Here is an 18,342-nt window from a genome sequence, read left to right on the forward strand (position 1 = left end):
AAAGGGCCATATTTTGCTAGTCTAACTCAGAAAACTTAATGACCTTACAATATTATTAAACAGGTCATTTAATCTGCCTATTTATCCATTTATCTTGAATTAATTCTGTTCTTTTTAATCTAACACACTTTGTAAAGTATTCAGCATGATGAAGTTTCTCCAAAAGACAATTTTTTGAATGAGGACATTTTCAAACAGTTGCAGTTTCAACGCGTTTCTTGATTACATCAACGGATAAGAGATAAACTTTTTCATAGAAAGTTAGTTCTACTTAATACAACCTTTTCTTCTCTAACTCAACCTTCACAGTACCTATCTCCTTACCTCTAATTTAAGAAAGGTACTTAATAGGTAAGAGTGTGAGATAAAGGTTCTTAGAGCTAACTGTATACCCCTCTGGGGACCAATTCTACTCTGTACTTAACCACCAAAGAAATGGCCTATGCCTAACTACAGAGCCGTGCTTGATCATGCTGGGTTTCAGTTTCATTAGAGAAAGGCTCTTACCAACAATATTGACAAGCATATCCCATTGTCCTCCATCATTTGCAGGATTCGTAAGCAAATACTGCACAAGCCTACCATCCTCAGGCTCCTTTTTCTGGGCTGTGTCCACAAAAGCATTTAAGAAGAAATAACAGCGTTCAACCTAGAGTAAGAGAAGTTAAATAAAATTAAAGGAGAAGAGAGCTAATATCTTTATTGGCATTATCAACAGAATATGAGTCCTGGAACTACTGTAGACCCAATAGTGTAGGTATTTTTAAACTAAAGTTGGTAATTACATAGCAGTATCTCTAGGGCTTCCCTGGGGGTCCAGTGGTTAAGACTCCGCACTTCCACTGCAGGGAGCATGGGTTCGATCCCTGGTCGGCGAACTAAGATCCCACATGTCATGTGGTGTGTGTGGGGGGGAAAAAAAAAAAAAGCAGTATCTGGCTTCATGAGAATGTCTGAAGTGTTTTCCTTTATCTGTGTGTACACATTGTAATAGTTTATCCAAATCAAGGCACTGCTTTATTCTGAAACAGAAAAATCTGATATTTAGAGTCTTCAATCAATAAAGATCTAATGGACACATATAACATACACTTTAAAGATAAAAAACTGGAATAAAATTATTTACTGTTTTTCAGACAAGTATTACCTGGAGAAAGGGAATTAGGTCCTAGAAATACAAATAATCTACTTAAAGATGCTAAAAGGGGAAATCACTGAAAACAAAATAAAAAATTTTAAATAAGAAAGAAACAAGGAAGTAGTAAGGTGAGTCATCAGACTTATTATTTCATTGCAAAAAGTAGCCACCTACCAACCAAAAGTAGTTCTGCCTTTGGAAAGAATCAACTTTTGATACTTTGGAAATCAGAATAAATGCTGTCCCATCTATAATGGAAGGCAGACTACAACTAGAAAAGCAAGAAACGAAGAGATAGTCCCTACCAAGGTTGATACTGAAACAAAAAGAATATTTCAAGATCAGTCCCATACCTTGTCCCAGAAAAAGAGGTAAGACTGACTAAATTCAAATTCTTCAATATTTAATTTTCTCATGAATGGAAGTCTCATAACATTCAGACAAGAAAAGATCCAGCATCGCCCTGAAAAAAGAAAGCAAATCAAGAAATTATGATGAATGTTCACATGGATTCCATTGTTCCAACTGTATTTCCCAACACTGAATCTATGACAAGATCTTGGACAATTTAAGACCAAATCAGAAAGAGCAGAAAGATACAAAAACAAGAAAGGTAGTACTTACTATCTGCAATATATATGCAAAGGTTTATATCCTTAACATATAAAAAAATCGCTTTACGTATCACATAAAGAATCAATTACAAATCACCTAAGAAAATTACATTAGAAAAAGAAATACTGGTAGAGAAACATGAGCAAAGATCATGAACAGCTAATTTAATAGTCAAAAAAGATACAAATAGCCAAGAAACATTTTTTTAAAGTTCATCATAAGACACCTGCTAAATGGAGAAACGTTATTTTTCAATTAATAATGCCCAATATTGGCAAGGACCTGGGGAAACAGCATTATTATATACCCTGGACAGGAATCTAAACAGGTAAAAAATATCTGAAGGCAATCTGGCAATATGTGGCAAAACCTTTAAAAAGTCTCCACCCTTTAATGTGGAATATATAGTATATGCTTCAGTACAAGATGACTCTAACATAAGTCAATCCCCATGCCCCCAACGAGAATTTTTTTTTAAGTTATTTAGTTAACTGGATTATATAAACACTTAAAAATATAGATGAAATAATAACTGTCTGCCTATATTTAATTTAGTAGCTTTAATATTTAGATATTTAAAATCATATTAATATAATAAATTGATGCAGAAGCATTGTTTTTTCCACTTTCACATGTCATTTTCACACTGATACACACTTTTCACGTGCACCTTGGCATCAGTGCCTTTACCATTATTAGATCCACTCTTTCAAACAGAACACATCATCCTTCTTCCATCTACTATGTTTGAGTCACAGCAATGCTTTGAATCCATGCATAATGCTGTCCCTAAAAAATGTTATGCCACCACCATATAATCATATTCGTCATTTGTCCTGTAAGTGGATAATCACACACTCCACAATGTCACCATCTTCTGTACTTCATCTCTCACCAAGTGATCTTTAGAGGTCTATTTACAAGGATATCCAACATTTCCACGTGAGGTCATGTCCTAGAAAAATACTGCATTCAAATTTTCTGCTTTTTACAAAAACGGATTCAATCAAATGATCTCCATAAGTATCCCAAACTAGCATGGATCAAGGTCATTTCAGAGTAATTAATGTCTTTGCCAAAATGTACTTTACTTCAAATTAAATTAACTGAGAATGCTCATTATCAAAGTCTTTGTAAAGTCTCACACATAGGGTAACTCTTTTCTAAGGAAGATTCAGAGGGGAAAAACCTTGACTTTTATCTGGGCATAACTTTTTTACTAATATGAAAATACATTCATAATATATTGGTAAGTGGAAAAGGTAGGGAGGTTACCTAACAATATGTAAGGTATCACTTATGTTAAACACACACACACAGAATAAAGACCTGACAGAATACTTACTCATCGGTATTTTGCAAATATTCTACAACTGAACAACAGTAATCTTACACGAAGAAAAAATAATTAAAAATAAGTAACTACACACAGTGTTTTTCAAAAGTCACTAATGGGGCTTTCCTGATGGCACAGTGGTTAAGAATCCACCTGCCAATGCAGGGGACACGAATTCAAGCCCTGGTCCAGGAAGATCCCACATACTGCGGACCAACTAAGCTCGTGCACCACAACTACTGAGCCTGCGTTCTATAGCCCGCGAGCCACAACTACTGAAGCCCGCACGCATAGAGCCCGTGCTCCGCAACAAGAGAAGCCACTGCAATGAGAAGCCTGCGCACCACAATGAAGAGTAGCCCCCATTCACCGCAACTAGAGAACAGCCCGCGCGCAGCAATGAAGACCCAACACAGCCAAAAATAAATAAAATAAATAAAAATTTTTTTTAAAAGTCACTAATGACTTAGTATAGCTCATCTTTACCTTGGTTTTATCTGTATGCCACCTCTCTCATAAGCACACTATTATTTTCTAGTGAGGAAATCTGGATGAACTGTTAATGTGAAAACTGCAGGAAAATAACCTACATAGATCATGTGCTATCTGTACCTCTTGCAAATAAAAGTGACATTACAGGATACATAAGACATGATCTGTTCTAGATGAACATTTCCAGGCTTTTCCCTAAAAGGGCACTGCAATCTAAACCATGTAGGACCACTAATAACATTACTAACTGGATCTAACTGGATAATTTGTAGCCTGACAGGCCACACCACCACAAGCACTTTCTACTGTGGCAAAACATTAATTACTGCAAGATCATAATTTTTTTCTTAAAATTTAAAAATAACCTTTACTGAGGTATAATTTACATACAATAAAATACATCCATGTTATAAATGTACACTTTGAGTTCTGACTGGCTTTAAGCAAGCAGTGATCTACCTACTTTCTGCCAAAATAAATAGACTGGGAGTAGTTTTAAAATGGATAGACTTTAAAAAGTCTTTAGTACAATTCTGCCATGAGAATGTCCTTATTTACATTCCTGGATAACCCATCTTTCACTGTAGCTGTTTTTCTGTTTTCTAGTGGTGCTAGATAGCAGATAGCAAAGCAAGAGCTCTTGACCAGCAAGGCATGAGAAATGAGTATTTTTCTGTATTACAAACTAGTCTACTGGTGGTAACTTAGCCCATTAGCACATGTGTTCAAATTGCAACCAAAAGGTACACTTAAAAATAACATTTGATGACATTTTGATGCAATTACATTGTGTCTTTTCCATCCCATACATTTGTACATGGCCTTCAGGGAAACGTGGAGGTGTCCTCTAGGGCATGAACCTTTTTGCATGATCTGTTTCCTACCAAGAACATATATCTCCAAGACATGGGGCTGCAGTCACATAACTTCAAGACAGAATATCGTGAATTACATTCAAACAGATGACCATGGGCTAGTCAGTCACTTTAGTGCTCAAATCAAATATATTAACGAACCACAGAGCACGAAAACAAGTTACAAAGTAACCTTCTTGGACCTGCCTGTACTTGGCGCCTGTTCTCTAAAAATTCACTACAACTTCTTTCTATCCAAATCTCTTCTCCCCAAGGCCATTCTTAGGTAAGACACCACAATGGGACGCTGTCAATAAAGTCAAGGGAAGCGTGCAAGAAGTTTGAAGACCTCACCTGAGCTCTTCTGGTTGGTGACGGGCTTGCCTTCAGGATGCACGGCGTGCTGGAACACATGCTGAACACCCTGGACCGTGGCCCTCTTCAGACAGATGTCCAGGAGGTCGTGGGTGGTGCCGACATTCTGGGCCAGTACGAACTGAGGATCGGAATTCAGTTTCTGAAGCAGAGCAGCTACCTTCTCCGAATTCAGTCCTGCTAAAAGACCAAACGGGATTGATTATAACATCAAAAAGAGACTGAGAAGGGCTGATCCGGGACTCCCACACTCGGGCTCTAACTTGGTAAGAGCATCCCGTGGTGACCATAGCAGCGGAGAAGCCCTTCACCGGCGTCCTCGCCCACGATGCTGCCTCCCTCCGGGCCGCTCCAGCCCACCCAGAAAGCTGTACCCTCACCATCGCCCCGGGACCCGGACCCGGCCCTTCCCCGCCGCCCCGGCCCTTCCCCGCCGCCGGGCCTCCGGGGCGCAGCTGAGTCCCCGGAGGCCACCCGCGCCCCCCGGCTTACCCTCGGCGGGGAGGAGTGGCGCCTCACCCGCGTCGTTCATGGCGCCCACGCTGCCCGGCGGGGGAACGGTAGTTTCGGGGTCCTCAGGCAAGAGCCGGGGCTGCACAGCAGCTCGCTGCCTAAGCGGCCCGACCTGGCTCTCGCACCCCGACCGCCGGAAAGAGGAAACCGGCTCAGCGGCGGCGGACGGCTGAGAGAAACGGGGTCCGCGGAGGGACAAAACTCCCCCCACGCGTTGCTGAGTCAGCGCCATCGGGGCTGGCCCCGCCCGTGGGAGGGCCGAGGGGGCGAGTCGCTGACGCGCTGCAGCCGCCTGCGCCCCCGCCACGGGCGGGTTCCCCTCGGCTCAGGCCCAAGCTCTCCCTCAGCGCTGCCAGCCGTCGGCCCCGGCGGAGCCGGCGTCCACAGACAGCCGTGATTACGCTTCCTGACCACCGGGGCGCCCTCCTGGGATAAGGTCAGCCCCGAGCGTGGAACTCGAGGGGTTACATGCTGGGCCTGGAGACCGAATACCCTAGCATTGTGAAATTGGCCCCATGAAGCCTTTTCAGAGGCCAAAAGGGGGCTCCAAGGCGGTAGGGCGGGCTCAGGGGCCGCATAATTAAGCACTGGGCTTAGGATGGGTTGACTCGTTTCAGAAATGAACCCGAAAGCTCTTCCAATAGGCATCCTTGGCCGACCAGCCACAGCACTTTCAATGGAAATGTTTTTTGTGTTTGAGGGGAAATGGAATCAAGCTCTTTCTTACCCACTCAGTTGCTACCAGGGTTCAACAAACATACAATTGCTGGAACCTCCCTGGTGGCGCAGTGGTTAAGAATCCGCCTGCCCATGCAGGAGACACGGGTTCGATCCCTGGTCCGGGAAAATCCCACATGCTGTGGAGCAACTAAGCCCATGCAAGCCACAAGTACTGAGCCCGCATGCTGCAACTACTGAAGCCTGCGTGCCTAGAGCCCATGGTCCATAGCAAGAGAAGCCACCACAATGAGAAGCCCACGCACTGCGTGGAAAAGTAGCCCCCGCTCGCGGCAACTAGGGAAAGCCTGCGCGCGGCCAAAAAACCCAAAGCAGCCAAAAAAACAAACAAACAAAAAAAACCCAACAACATAAAGAACATACAATTGCTCATTTCGAGGAAACTACCCATTCTGGGCTTCATGGAGTCAGTGAGTGTCTCCTACCTAGCTAAGGGAAGTGACAGAAGTCAGTCTGATGCATCGATACTGTTTGTCCAGCCCTCTACAAAACCTTCAAATGAGCGGGCCCTCATCCCCAGGCTTTCAGGATAACTGAGAAGTTTAACAAGGTTTTGAGATAGTGAAGCCTTTTTATGTTGTTTTTCGTGCTCTAAAATCTCAAACTTTAGTGAGATGTTGGGATGGGACCCAAAGGTGATGAAACAAATCCAGATAGATCTGTCTACCACTGAAAAGCCTGACTCTGCTACTTAGAGCAGTGAGAGTCTTCTGTGGAACCTAGCATCTAGGTCCTAGATTGAAAATAATCTCTGATTCTAAGGAATTCTAATATCTGGGGAAAAACCATACTCAGACACCAATCAGTCGTTTGAGAAATCACAGTCTCTGTGTCCCTAGAGAGACCTAGCCAAAGTTTGGGGATATGACATAGCAACTGTCTCCAACAGGGCCCATCAGCTGTCCCATTCTGAGAATCTTCTGATGTCTGAAGAAAAGGAACAGGTTGAAAATTATGCTGAAAGAAATCATTGGTCCTTTCACAAAATGATGTTCACGCATCCTGCCCAATTCAACTCATAAAATTTTATTCAATATCTACCATGTACAGTCACTGGGCAAACTGCTGATGATATGGAGACCTTAAGCTTAAACTTGCCCTTAAGAAACACACAATGTAGTGAAAAAGATGCAAAATAACTTCTGGAGAATCTGTATTAACATAACAGTAGAGATGTAAAAGCAGTGAGGAAGGAGCTGTTAATTGGACCAGAGGTGCCTGAAAAAAGGGGTCACAGTGAACATAGTCTTAAAGAGTGGATGATGGGCTTTCACAAGGCAAAACACAGAGGAAGGGCATGCAAGGCACCAGCAAAGGCACTGGGGCATTAAAGCATGTGGCAAAATTATGTTCAAGAAACTGTGCATCATAGTCTGATGTGGTTAAGATCAGGGAAGGTGTTGAGATCAGGGACAAAGTGTAGGACTGGAAAGGTAGATTTGGGCCAGAATATGAAGGCTTTTGTATGCCATGCCTGAGTATCTGGACTTTGTCTTATGGTTAACTAGAAGCCAATGTAGGTTTTTGAACAAGGGAACCATATACTCATTTCTATGTAAAGAAAGAAATGCAAGAGCAGTGGGGAGAGTGATTTGGAGGGGAGAGATTCTGGACCTAGGGAAACTAGTTAGAAGGCTAACCCAGCAGTGCACTTGAGGAATGATAGAAGCTTTAAACTGTGGAAAAGGAGGAAGCACAGATAATCTGGAAGTTTTCACTTGAGGAGTGGATGCATGGTGGTGTCCTTAACTTAGAGAAGGAATACAGAAAAATGGATATGTTTGGGAATATGCAAGTGAGTGGGTAATGAAATTAGTTTGGGCCTTGGCAAGTTTGGGATGCCCACAGGACACCCAGGAAAAGAAGTCCAGGAGGCAGATTAAAAGATGTCTAGAATTACACAGGTCTTCGAACCATGAAAGTCAACGAGGTTGCACAGGGAAAGAGAATGAAGAAGAAAAAGATGAGCACCAAGATTGTACCCTGGGCAGCTGCATGCTGTTGTGCAGGGTGTTAATGGCACAAGGGTACCAGGCTGAGTGGGGTGAATGGGACCTGAAGCCACATGCCCTGGCCCAGGGCTGCGCCCAATCAGAGTATGGTGAACCCTTTACTGCTTGTTACAAGGATGCCATAAGGGGGTACCATTAACTCTGGAAATAGTGGCATTAAAGAATGGGTGAAGACATAGAAGCTAGCAGTAAATCACAGAAAGAGCACTGAGAGAGGGAGGAGAAGACCCGTAGAGTTATGCCCTGGAATCCCAGGAAGGCAAGGAGAAGATGGTGAATGGGACTGAAAGCTCCAGAAAAGTTTGGTAACTACGTCAGAGGCAACCTTAGAGAGGACAGCTTCAGTGAATGGTGGGGTGGGCAGAAGCCACCACACTGCAGTAAGTTGAGAGGGAAGGAAATACCAGGGAAGGTCTTTGGGGAGAAAAGGAAAACTAATGTCTACCTGGAGGGTGAAAGGCAGGAACCAGTACAGATGAGAGATTAAATATGTGGCAGAGAAGGTACCATGGCTAGAATATAAGCACTGGAAAAGAGGAGGGATGGAATCACTGGAGAAGGTGGAGGGGCCAGTTTTACTGCTACCCTTTTCATGCCAATGACTACATTTTCCCACCCCATGCCCAGAAATTCCTATCATCATCACTTTGCCAGGTCTCCTGCTCTGCCCTCATTGCCAGGGTGTCACCCTTAGTACCAGTTTCCCACCGAGCAACTCACACCCATACACTCGGCCCGTGTGTGGGCACGGAGAAGAAGAGCAGAGGAAAGCTGGTTTTGCAATGGGTCTGCCCCAGATGACCAAGCCAGGAAGACATTTCCCTAAGAGTAGGATTGTTCAGACCTACCCCTGTAACTCCATCCAGAAAAGATACTGTTGAGCCCTGTGACATCTCATGGAACAAAGCTACAAGAAGCAGGATTCTAGCATGAATCCACAATTTTAGAAAAGAAAATGCATATAAATTCAGTGAGTGGCATCACCTGCCTTTGCAGATATGCCTTCTGCCTGTTGCTTCTATGGGGCTTCCCTAGTTAAACAGATCCAGTGTCAAGGCAAATTAAAAAATAATACTAAAAGTATGTAGAGAGCTCCTAAGCATCAGTAGGAAAAAGACAAAAAACCCAATAAAAAATGGAAAAAAGACCTAAACAGGCATTTCACACAAAAGGAAGAATGAATGGCAACAGTAATGTTGGAAATGCACAATAAAATTTTAATAAGATGCCATGTTATCTCTTGATAGGCATAAGTTTTAAAGGCAGGTATTAAAAAGTAATATTGGCAATCGTTACATACTGCTTGAGGAGATATAAATAATATTACCAAGTTGGAAAACATTTGTCAATATTTGTCAAGTTGAAGATGCAAGTACTCTGTAGCCCAGAAACTTTATTCGTGGGTTTGTATTTGAAAACTACACTGTCCAGTATGGTAGCCACTAGCCACTAGCCACTTGTGGCTATTTAAATTTATTCATTAAGATTAAAGTTAAAAATCTACTTTCTCAATAGTAGTAGTCACATTCCAAGTGCTCAGTAATGACGTGCGGCTACTATATTGGAGAGCATAGATATAGAACTCTTTCATCATCAGAGTAAGTTCCATTGGACAGCCCTGCCCTAGAGAAATTCTTGCATATGTGCCCTAGGCGTCACAGTCTTGACTGTTTATGTGAGCATTGCTGGTGATTGCATAGAACCTGGAAAAAAACCAATAGTTCATCAACAGGAGTGTGTGTGAATTGTGACATATTCATACAATGGACTACTACAGAGAAGATAAAAATCAACGTGGGTGAATTTCAGAAACATAATGTTGAGTGCAAAGAGTAAATTGCAAAGCAAATGACACAAAACCACTTTTTAAAAGTTCAACAACAAACAAAATTACATAATGTATTGTTTAAACATACAGACATATGTGGTAAAAGAATTTGTTTTTAAAACAAGGGAATATACAAGCAGCTCATGCAGCTCAATATCAAAAAAACAAACAACCCAATCCCACTACTGGGCATATACCCTGAGAAAACCGTAATTCAAAAAGAGTCATGTACCACAATGTTCACTGCAGCTCTATTTACAATAGCCAGGACATGGAAGCAACCTAAGTGTCCATCGACAGATGAATGGATAAAGAAGATGTGGCACATATATACAATGGAATATTACTCAGCCATAAAAAGAAACGAAATTGAGTTATTTGTAGTGAGGTGGATGGACCTAGGGTCTGTCATACAGAGTGAAGTTAAGTCAGAATGAGAAAAACAAATACCATATGCTAACACATATGTATGGAATCTAAAAAAAAAAGTTCTGAAGAACCTAAGGGCAGGACAGGAATAAAGATGCAGATGTAGAGAATGGACTTGAGGACTCGAGGAGGGGGAAGGGTAAGCTGGGATGAAGTGAGAGAGTGGCATGGACATATATACACTACCAAATGTAAAATAGATAGCTAGTGGGAAGCAGCCGCATAGCACAGGGCATAGCACAGGGAGATCAGCTCGGTGCTTTGTGACTACCTAGAGGGGTGGGATAGGGAGGGTGGAAGGGAGACGCAAGCGGGAGGAGATATGGGGATATATGTATATGTATAGCTGATTCACTTTGTTATACAGCAGCAACTAACACAACAATGTAAAGCAATTATAATCCAATGAAGATGTTAAAAAAAGAAAACAAGGGAATATTAAACATCGAATTTAAGGTAGTGTTTGCTTTTGGGAAAGAGACAGCCAGCTTCAAAGGTATTGGCAATATTGCGTTTCTTAAACTGGTGGTGGGTATGTGGGTTTTCATCTTATTTGTTACACCTGACTTCATACGTTATCTATATTTTTGTATATATGAAATATTTCTTCTTAAAAAGGTCACTGTAGCTGCAGTGTAAATGAGAGACTGAAGGGAGATGGGAATGTAAGCCAGAGACCTGTTAGGAGACTATAATTGTCCAGGCAAAAGGTGACTGGTGACCTTGATCAAGAGGGCAGCAGTGGAGATGAAAGGAAGTGGATGAAAATGGGATATGTTTTGGAGGTGAATCACCCTAACCCCAATCCTAACCCTAACCATTATGCTCTGATAGAGGTTTGCATGGTGTAATGTGGAGCATGAAAGAGGAATATGTAAGTCAGACCGGGAGGTTTAGGGAGAGCTCCTTGGAAGAGAGGAGAAATGATTTGAATTTGGGGCAATTAGGGGTTTGTTAAATGATAATGATTGAGGAAAGGCATTCTACCTGGAGGTAATTCTTCTTTTAAGAAGAATTTAAGGCAGCAAGTCTCTGTCTGGGAACTGAAGACACTGAGCATGGTTGGAACTAAAGAGCGAGAAGGCAGGGGCCAAACGCGGAGAGCCCATTGTGTCCATTGGGGGTTAAGACCTTATTCTGGAAGATGCAGGGAAATTGCCCTTGTTTTTCTTTCCTTTTGCCAGATCCTTGTGAACAACAACAGAATAAGGAACCGATATAACGCTGTGAAGATCTAGCCACAAGGAGGCCCTAGCTGGGCTACTCTGAGAATGCTTCTCTTTGAACTAATCGTTTTTAGAAAATGATCACCCGTGATCACCAAAACCTAAATTGTAGAATCACAGAAAGATTGAGATGAGTATGAAAGGAAAAGAGAGGCACATGGAAGAGAAAATGATAGAGATGAAAAAGGAGAAATTGGACTTGAGAGAAAATAATAAGCATCATTGGAGACCATAGATCCCGGTTTCCTTTTAGGAATGCTGTTAGACTGGTTTTCCTTAATGGTGCAATGAACAAAACCAGAGCTTTCTTTATTTCTTCTTTTGTTCATGAACTACATTCTTTGCTATCTTAAGCAAATATTTAAGTGTAATAATTATGACATTCTTGTACTCTTTTCAGAGGTGTTTCTTGAGACAAAGTATAAAAATCTGAGAAATACAGTTAATACGAAGGAGGTGGTGACTCAAATCCACCTTTTCTAATGCACATTCTTTATAATATTTTCTCATCAGATTCCCATTTGTGCATCTCATTTTATTTTTCTTTCATTTAATTTTCTTTCTTCCTTGTTCCAAGAATAATTCATCAGATAAAAGTAAAACTGGACACATTCACAGGGCAAATAAAAAACTAAAAGAAGATAATATGCATCTCACCCTGAAAGTAGATGAAAAACTTGTCCTCTCTTTTAAGGACTAAAAAAAGAAAAGAATATGTTCCTTAAAAGCTCTCTGTTAGAAAGCCTGGTTTCTTCTCTTAAATAAGAAAAGCAATGTGGAGTTAAGAGGCGAAGGTTTGAAGTTCATTAGACCTTGTTTTTAAGTCCCAACTCCTGTTTATAGATGTAAAAAATCATTTAATCTGAGGCTCAGTTTCTTCTGTAAAGTGGGATAGTAGCTATAATAGCTAAAATTCAGTGAGTGCTTAGTGTGACTTACAGTGTACACGTCTCAGCTCATTTAATCCTCATAGTAACCATAAGTCAGGAGGTAGATTCTATTTCTATCCCCATTTTATAGATGAGGGAATGCAGGAACAGAGAGGTTAGGTAACTTGCCTATCACCACACAGCTAGTAAAGTGGTAGAATTTGGATATATACCTAGGTAGTCTGATTCCAGAGACTAAGAGTTCAGGCTCTCTAAGCCTAAGGATCAAAAGATATAATGTAAGTGAAAGAATTTTGAAACAAGTACTTGAGACATGTCAGTTTAAATAATAAACTTGCAGATTTATAAATTGCTGAACGTCATTTTTCAATTTGCAATGAAGTAACCATTGTGGATATTTCATTTGTGGATGGTTTAGTTTTATGGGTGCTTTTACTCTAGGTTTTGACAAATGGAACATAATCAGGAAGTTTTTCTTGGGCCCATACATATGCAGCTGTTAAGTTTTCGCATTGGCCCATTTTAATTGGTCTAATATAGGTAGAAAATCATGATAACCACTCATCATGACAAAACAAAGTCAATGATAGAAGCGTTAATAGCTTAATAGATGCTTAACTTTTTTAAAATTAATTTATTTTATTTATTTATTTTGGCTGTGTTGGGTCTTCGTTGCTGCACACGGGCTTTCTCTAATTGCGGCAAGCGGGGGCTACTCTTCATTGCAGTGCGCGGGCTTCTCATTGTGGTGGCTTCTCTTGCTGCAGAGCATGGGCTCTAGGCACGTGGGCTTCAGTAGTTGCAGCACGTGGGCTCAGTAGTTGTGGCTCACGGGCTTAGTTGATCCGCAGCATGTGGGATCTTCCTGGACCAGGGATCGAACCCGTGTTCCCTGAACTGGCAGGCAGATTCTCAACCACTGCGCCACCAGGGAAGTCCCAAGATGCTTAACTTAATAGCATTGTGGAATCATAAAACACATTATGCCTACATCTGGAGTGATTGAAAGAGGTTGTGCAGAAATCTTAAGCAGAAATATGAAATTGTTAATAAATCGTTAAATATTTTCTTAAAAACAAATATGATCCACATGTCAGATTGGGGCAAAGTCCTTTAGACTGGTGATTTCCAAGTGAGCCAAGTTTGTTATTAAACACTTTTATGAGTACCATAACTATAAAATTCAGGAATTCAAGGCTATGATTCTTTATCGACAGCAAAGTCTATATCCTCTTTAGTGCAGTGTTTTAAATGATGCCCTTGAGCTGCCTATAAACTGCCTACAAATGACAGCTGGAGTGAAAAATGACCTGTTTTGGGATGAGAATCTGTTGCAAGAGGAACATACAGTTTGCAAAATGATGCACAAGGAGGTAAGACTTCCTAAGTTTTGTTACCATTAAATTATTTTTTTAAATGTCAGTCATATAATATGAGGGCTCGCAGGATCTTAGAGATTGTCTTTTGGTATAGTCCCTTAGTTCAGAGTCTCTGAAAGATTATGTGACACCCTTGAGCTGAGCAGCTCTTTAGTGGCTGAGCCAGGAGGAGAGGCCTGTTTTTCTGTTCGTACATGTGGTAGCTTCATGTACATCTGGTAGCTGAAACTTTTCCATGAGCAGTGTTGAATATATGCAGCAGAGTTGCGTTACAGCTATAGGAATCCAGCTACTCCCTTTGACCCGGCTCATGTTCAGTGATACAAGTGGGTTGCAGCTTACTCAGAGATAAAGTTCCAAAGTCAGGCAAAAATAGACTATAGTCAACACTATCCTTGGAAATTCTTTGGGAAAGTATCACTTCAGAGACCCAAACACCTCCTCTTAATAAGCACTGCAGGGCAGGTTTCTATTCCAGTATGGGAAGAGTTTGCTGTTTCTTCGGTTGAGAACCAAATGAAGTAGTTGGCAAATCTGTGAGCACTAGATTCTTCCTCAGCACATGAGATGCTCACACTTTGAGAGCCATGAGGGAATTAACTGGGACTGGCCAGGGGAGCTGATTCTCCTCCTCATCTCATGCTCACTTCAGGGCACATGTTCTTTCAGTTGAATGGCAGGTCTCATTGCAGGCACTTTTAAGTTGTTCTTCCTGTCTGTCTCTCTCTCTCTCTCCGCACCCCTCCTTTTTTACCCATCCTCTTTTTCCTCCCTATCTCCTAAATCTAATTTCGATTTGAATTCAAATGTTAAATGTGTTGCTTATAGGGATTAAATGAGTTTATATATGTTTGTTCCTGCCATGTAGGAAGTACTATATAAGTTAGTCATTAATGTAAGAGGCAATTTTGTCTAATGGTTAAAGACCCAGGAACCATACAACCTTGGTCTCAATTCTTATTCAGCCACTAACAAACTGTGTGACCCAGGACGTGTGACTTAAATTCTCTGTGCCTCAGTTTTCCTCCCCTGTAAAATGGGTGTGATAAAAATAGGACCCTTCTTATGTGATTGTCATAAAGATTAAGTAAGTTATACATAAGGTGCTTAGCATAGTACAATATAAGGGAAGTGTTTATTGGAGTATAACTATTGCTATGTGATGTCACTATACTTCAGGTAACTCAGAGAACTCAGTTTTGAGAAGTTCTAAAAATTACATGTGTTAGTTTAATTTCTCATCTCCTATCTCAATTCTTACTGGCATACAGTGATTACCCATAAGGCAAAAGGGCTGAATGATTGTCCTGTACAAAACCGAGAGCAATTGTAGTACTCACCTAGAGCCAAAATCATCATAAATAATGATATCACTACCTGTCTCACAGAGTGACTGTGAGGATCACACAAGACACGTGTAAAATGTTTTATAAACTATAAGGTAACATGAAAATGTAAGAGATTGCTGTTAATACCTATAATTTAAACAGAGGCTGACACTATTGTTACTACCAAGATTGCCCAGAGAAATAAAGACAAATAATTCATGAGTTTCCACAGCAACACTTTAGGAATCTGTTGGCAGGAACACCAGAGCTCCAATTTTTTCTTAATATGTACACAATCCTCTGAGAGCACAGGTTTTTGAGAAATCACAGTAGTGTCCTTCATGTTTTCTAGTATTACGTACAAAAAAACTACCCATGATGTTTGCTATACAACAACCTTGGTGTTTCAGAGATAGGCTCTTGAAAAAAGATTATATGAGTGTTAAGGAATTTGTCATTAACATATAGATTTTATTTTCTGTAGTTGCTGGCATGAGATTAAGTATAATTTGTCTTTTTTAATAAAATGAAACAAATGAATTAATTTTTTTCTAGCTGCACTACTGCTGCCCTATTTCCTTAAAGATGTGTTGTCAATAGATGTAAGTCTATTCCGAGGGAAAATTATGATTTTACTGCAGGTTATTCAGCATTTTATATGACTCAGGGTCCCTGGTGGGAAGGATGGGGATTATTATGAACTTGCCCTTGAAATTAAGCCGTATTTCATTAAACTAGATTAAACTTTCCCCTGAATTCTTATTATAATGAAAGTTTTCTGAGTATTTGAATTATGCCAATGAAAATACCTGTGTTAGTCAGGATAGGCTAAGTTATGCTGCAGTAACAAATTAACCCTAAAGAATAGTGGTTTAACACAAGGATCTATTTCTCACTTACATGTGAGCAGGTAGCTCTGTTCCACATCATTATTCAAATCCCAGACTAACAGATGTTCTCCCCAGTTGCCATGTCAGAGGAAGGAAGAAGTGAAAGAATATGCATCCCTTCTGCTTTGCTTTGTCTGAAAGTGACACCGTTAATTCTATCCATAGCCCCTTGACTAGAACTATTCACATGGGCTAGTTAATGGCAAGCGAGCAGGGAAATGTGAAGAGCACAAGGATATTCAGTGAATGATGAATATCTCTGCTACAACCCCCAAACTCCTAAAGCAGTAAGATGTTCTCAATCGCTTTCTGGTAGCTTTATCCTAATCCTTAGTCTCCAAGATACTGCAATGTAGAGGAAGGAGCATGGACTGTGGGGTCAAACTGCCTTGAGTTCAAATCCCAACTACACCTCCTGCTAGTTGTGCGAGTTTGAGCACAACTAGTTGTGCGAGTTGTTTTGTTTCTCTAATCCTCAGTTTCCTCATCTGTAAAACGGGGATTCCAACACCTACCTGTTAGGGTTGTTGCAACAACAGGAAATTATGAGAGAGGTGGTTTGTCTTTATTATTCAACTTTTGCCCCTTCTGTGATAGCTTCTCTCCTACTCCAGGTCCCAGGCTTTGGATCAGCTTGGTATGAATTCCAGCTTAGTCCCTCTCTATTACTTAGTTAAGCATTCTGAGCCCAAGTGTCCTCATCATCAAAGTTGAGACAATCATGACTACTTTGTAGGGTTGTTCACAGGATCAAGTAATGCAGGTAAAGTCCTCAGCACAGCGCAGGCATACTTTGTTTTATTGCCCTTTGCTTTATTGAGCGTCACAGATATTGCGATTTTTACAAATTGAAGGCTTGTGGCAACCCTGCATCGAGCAAGTCTATTGGTGCCATTTTTCCAACAGCATTCGCACACTTTGTGTCTCTGTGTCACATTTTGGTAATTCTCACAATATTTCAACCTTTTTCATTATTATTATATTTGTTATGGTGATCTGTTATCAGTGATCTTTGATGTTACTTTTGTAATTGTTTTGGGGTGCCACAAACTGTGCCCATATGAGACAGCAAACAGTTGATAAGTGTTGAGTGTGTTCTGACTGCTCCATCGACCAAGCTGTTCCCCTGTTTCTCTCTCTCCTCAGGCCTCCCTATTCCCCGAGACACAACAGTATTGAAATTAGGCCAATTAATAACCCTACAGTGCCCTCGAAGTATTCAAATGAAGGGAGATGCGCGTGTCTCTTACTTTAAGCTTAACGAGGAAGGCATGTCAAAAACCAAGATAGGGGCTTCCCTGGTGGCGCAGTGGTTGAGAGTCCGCCTGCCAATGCAGGGGACACGGGTTCATGCCCCGGTCCGGGAAGATCCCACATGCCGCGGAGCGGCTGGGCCTGTGAGCCATGGCCGCTGAGCCTGCGCGTCCAGAGCCTGTGCTCTGCAAAGGGAGAGGCCACAACAGTGAGAGACCCGCGTACCACAAAAAACAAAAAAGAAAACAAAACAAAAAAACAAAAGATCAGAAACTGCTTGGAAATATTTCTAACACTTTTGGGGATTATACTCATAATCTAATAAAGATTCTGAACTAGCACAATCATTACTGGGGCCGACATTTCAAAATTCGCCAGTCAAAGCTAGCACCAGGAGAGTATTATACACATAAAATTGAGAAACAGATAAAACTTTACTTCAGAAAATAACAGTCCTACAGAGCATTGCTCTCATTATTTAGCTAGTATAAGGGTCAATCTGTCTCACTGAGGCATGTATCTATCTTTGCGCTATTAACATCTTATCTGAAATGCTTTCCAGTTTTTTGGTACCTGTTGAAAACCTGTGCTCTATAAATGGAACAACAAAGCCTGGATGACAGCACATCTGTTTACAACATAGTTTACTGAATATTCGAAGCCCACTGTTGAGATCTATGGCTCAGAAGAAAAGATTCCTTTCAAAATATTGACAATGTTCATTGACAATGCACCTGGTCACCAAGAGCTCTAATGGAGATATACAATGAGATTAATGCTGTTTTCATGCCTGCTAACACAACATCCACTCTGCAGCCCATGGATCAAGGAGTAATTTCAACTTTCAAATCTTATTATTTAAGGAATACATTTCATAAGGCTATAGCTGCCATTGATAGTAATTCCTCTGATGCATCTGGGCAAAGTCAATTGAAAACCTTCTGGAAAGTAGTCACCATTCTAGATGCCACTAAGAACATTCATGATTCATGGAAAGAGGTCAAAATATCAACATTAACGGGAATTTGGAAGAAGTTGATTCCAA

General features: G+C 41.0%; 1 protein-coding gene across 3 annotated transcripts in view; it reads right to left on the bottom strand.

Moving 5' to 3' along the window:
- The window catches only part of BLMH (bleomycin hydrolase), a gene marked incomplete at its 5' end in the record, with an annotated part of 43,285 nt that extends 37,730 nt beyond the window's left edge, over positions 1-5,555 (bottom strand). Inside the window, 4 exons of one of the 3 annotated variants that reach the window (XM_082860179.1) lie at positions 508-649; positions 1,492-1,601; positions 4,790-4,990; positions 5,303-5,555. In XM_082860179.1, the coding sequence (XP_082716305.1) occupies positions 508-649; positions 1,492-1,601; positions 4,790-4,990; positions 5,303-5,555 (706 nt within the window). The remainder of the gene's footprint in view (positions 1-507; positions 650-1,491; positions 1,602-4,789; positions 4,991-5,302) is intronic. The other 2 variants (XM_082860181.1, XM_082860180.1) reach the window with 2 other exon arrangements.
- Between the last annotated feature and the right edge of the window lie 12,787 nt (positions 5,556-18,342).

The sequence above is a fragment of the Leucopleurus acutus genome, assembly GCF_964270905.1.
Source record: "Leucopleurus acutus genome assembly, chromosome: 19".
NCBI classification, from domain to species: domain Eukaryota; kingdom Metazoa; phylum Chordata; class Mammalia; order Artiodactyla; family Delphinidae; genus Leucopleurus; species Leucopleurus acutus.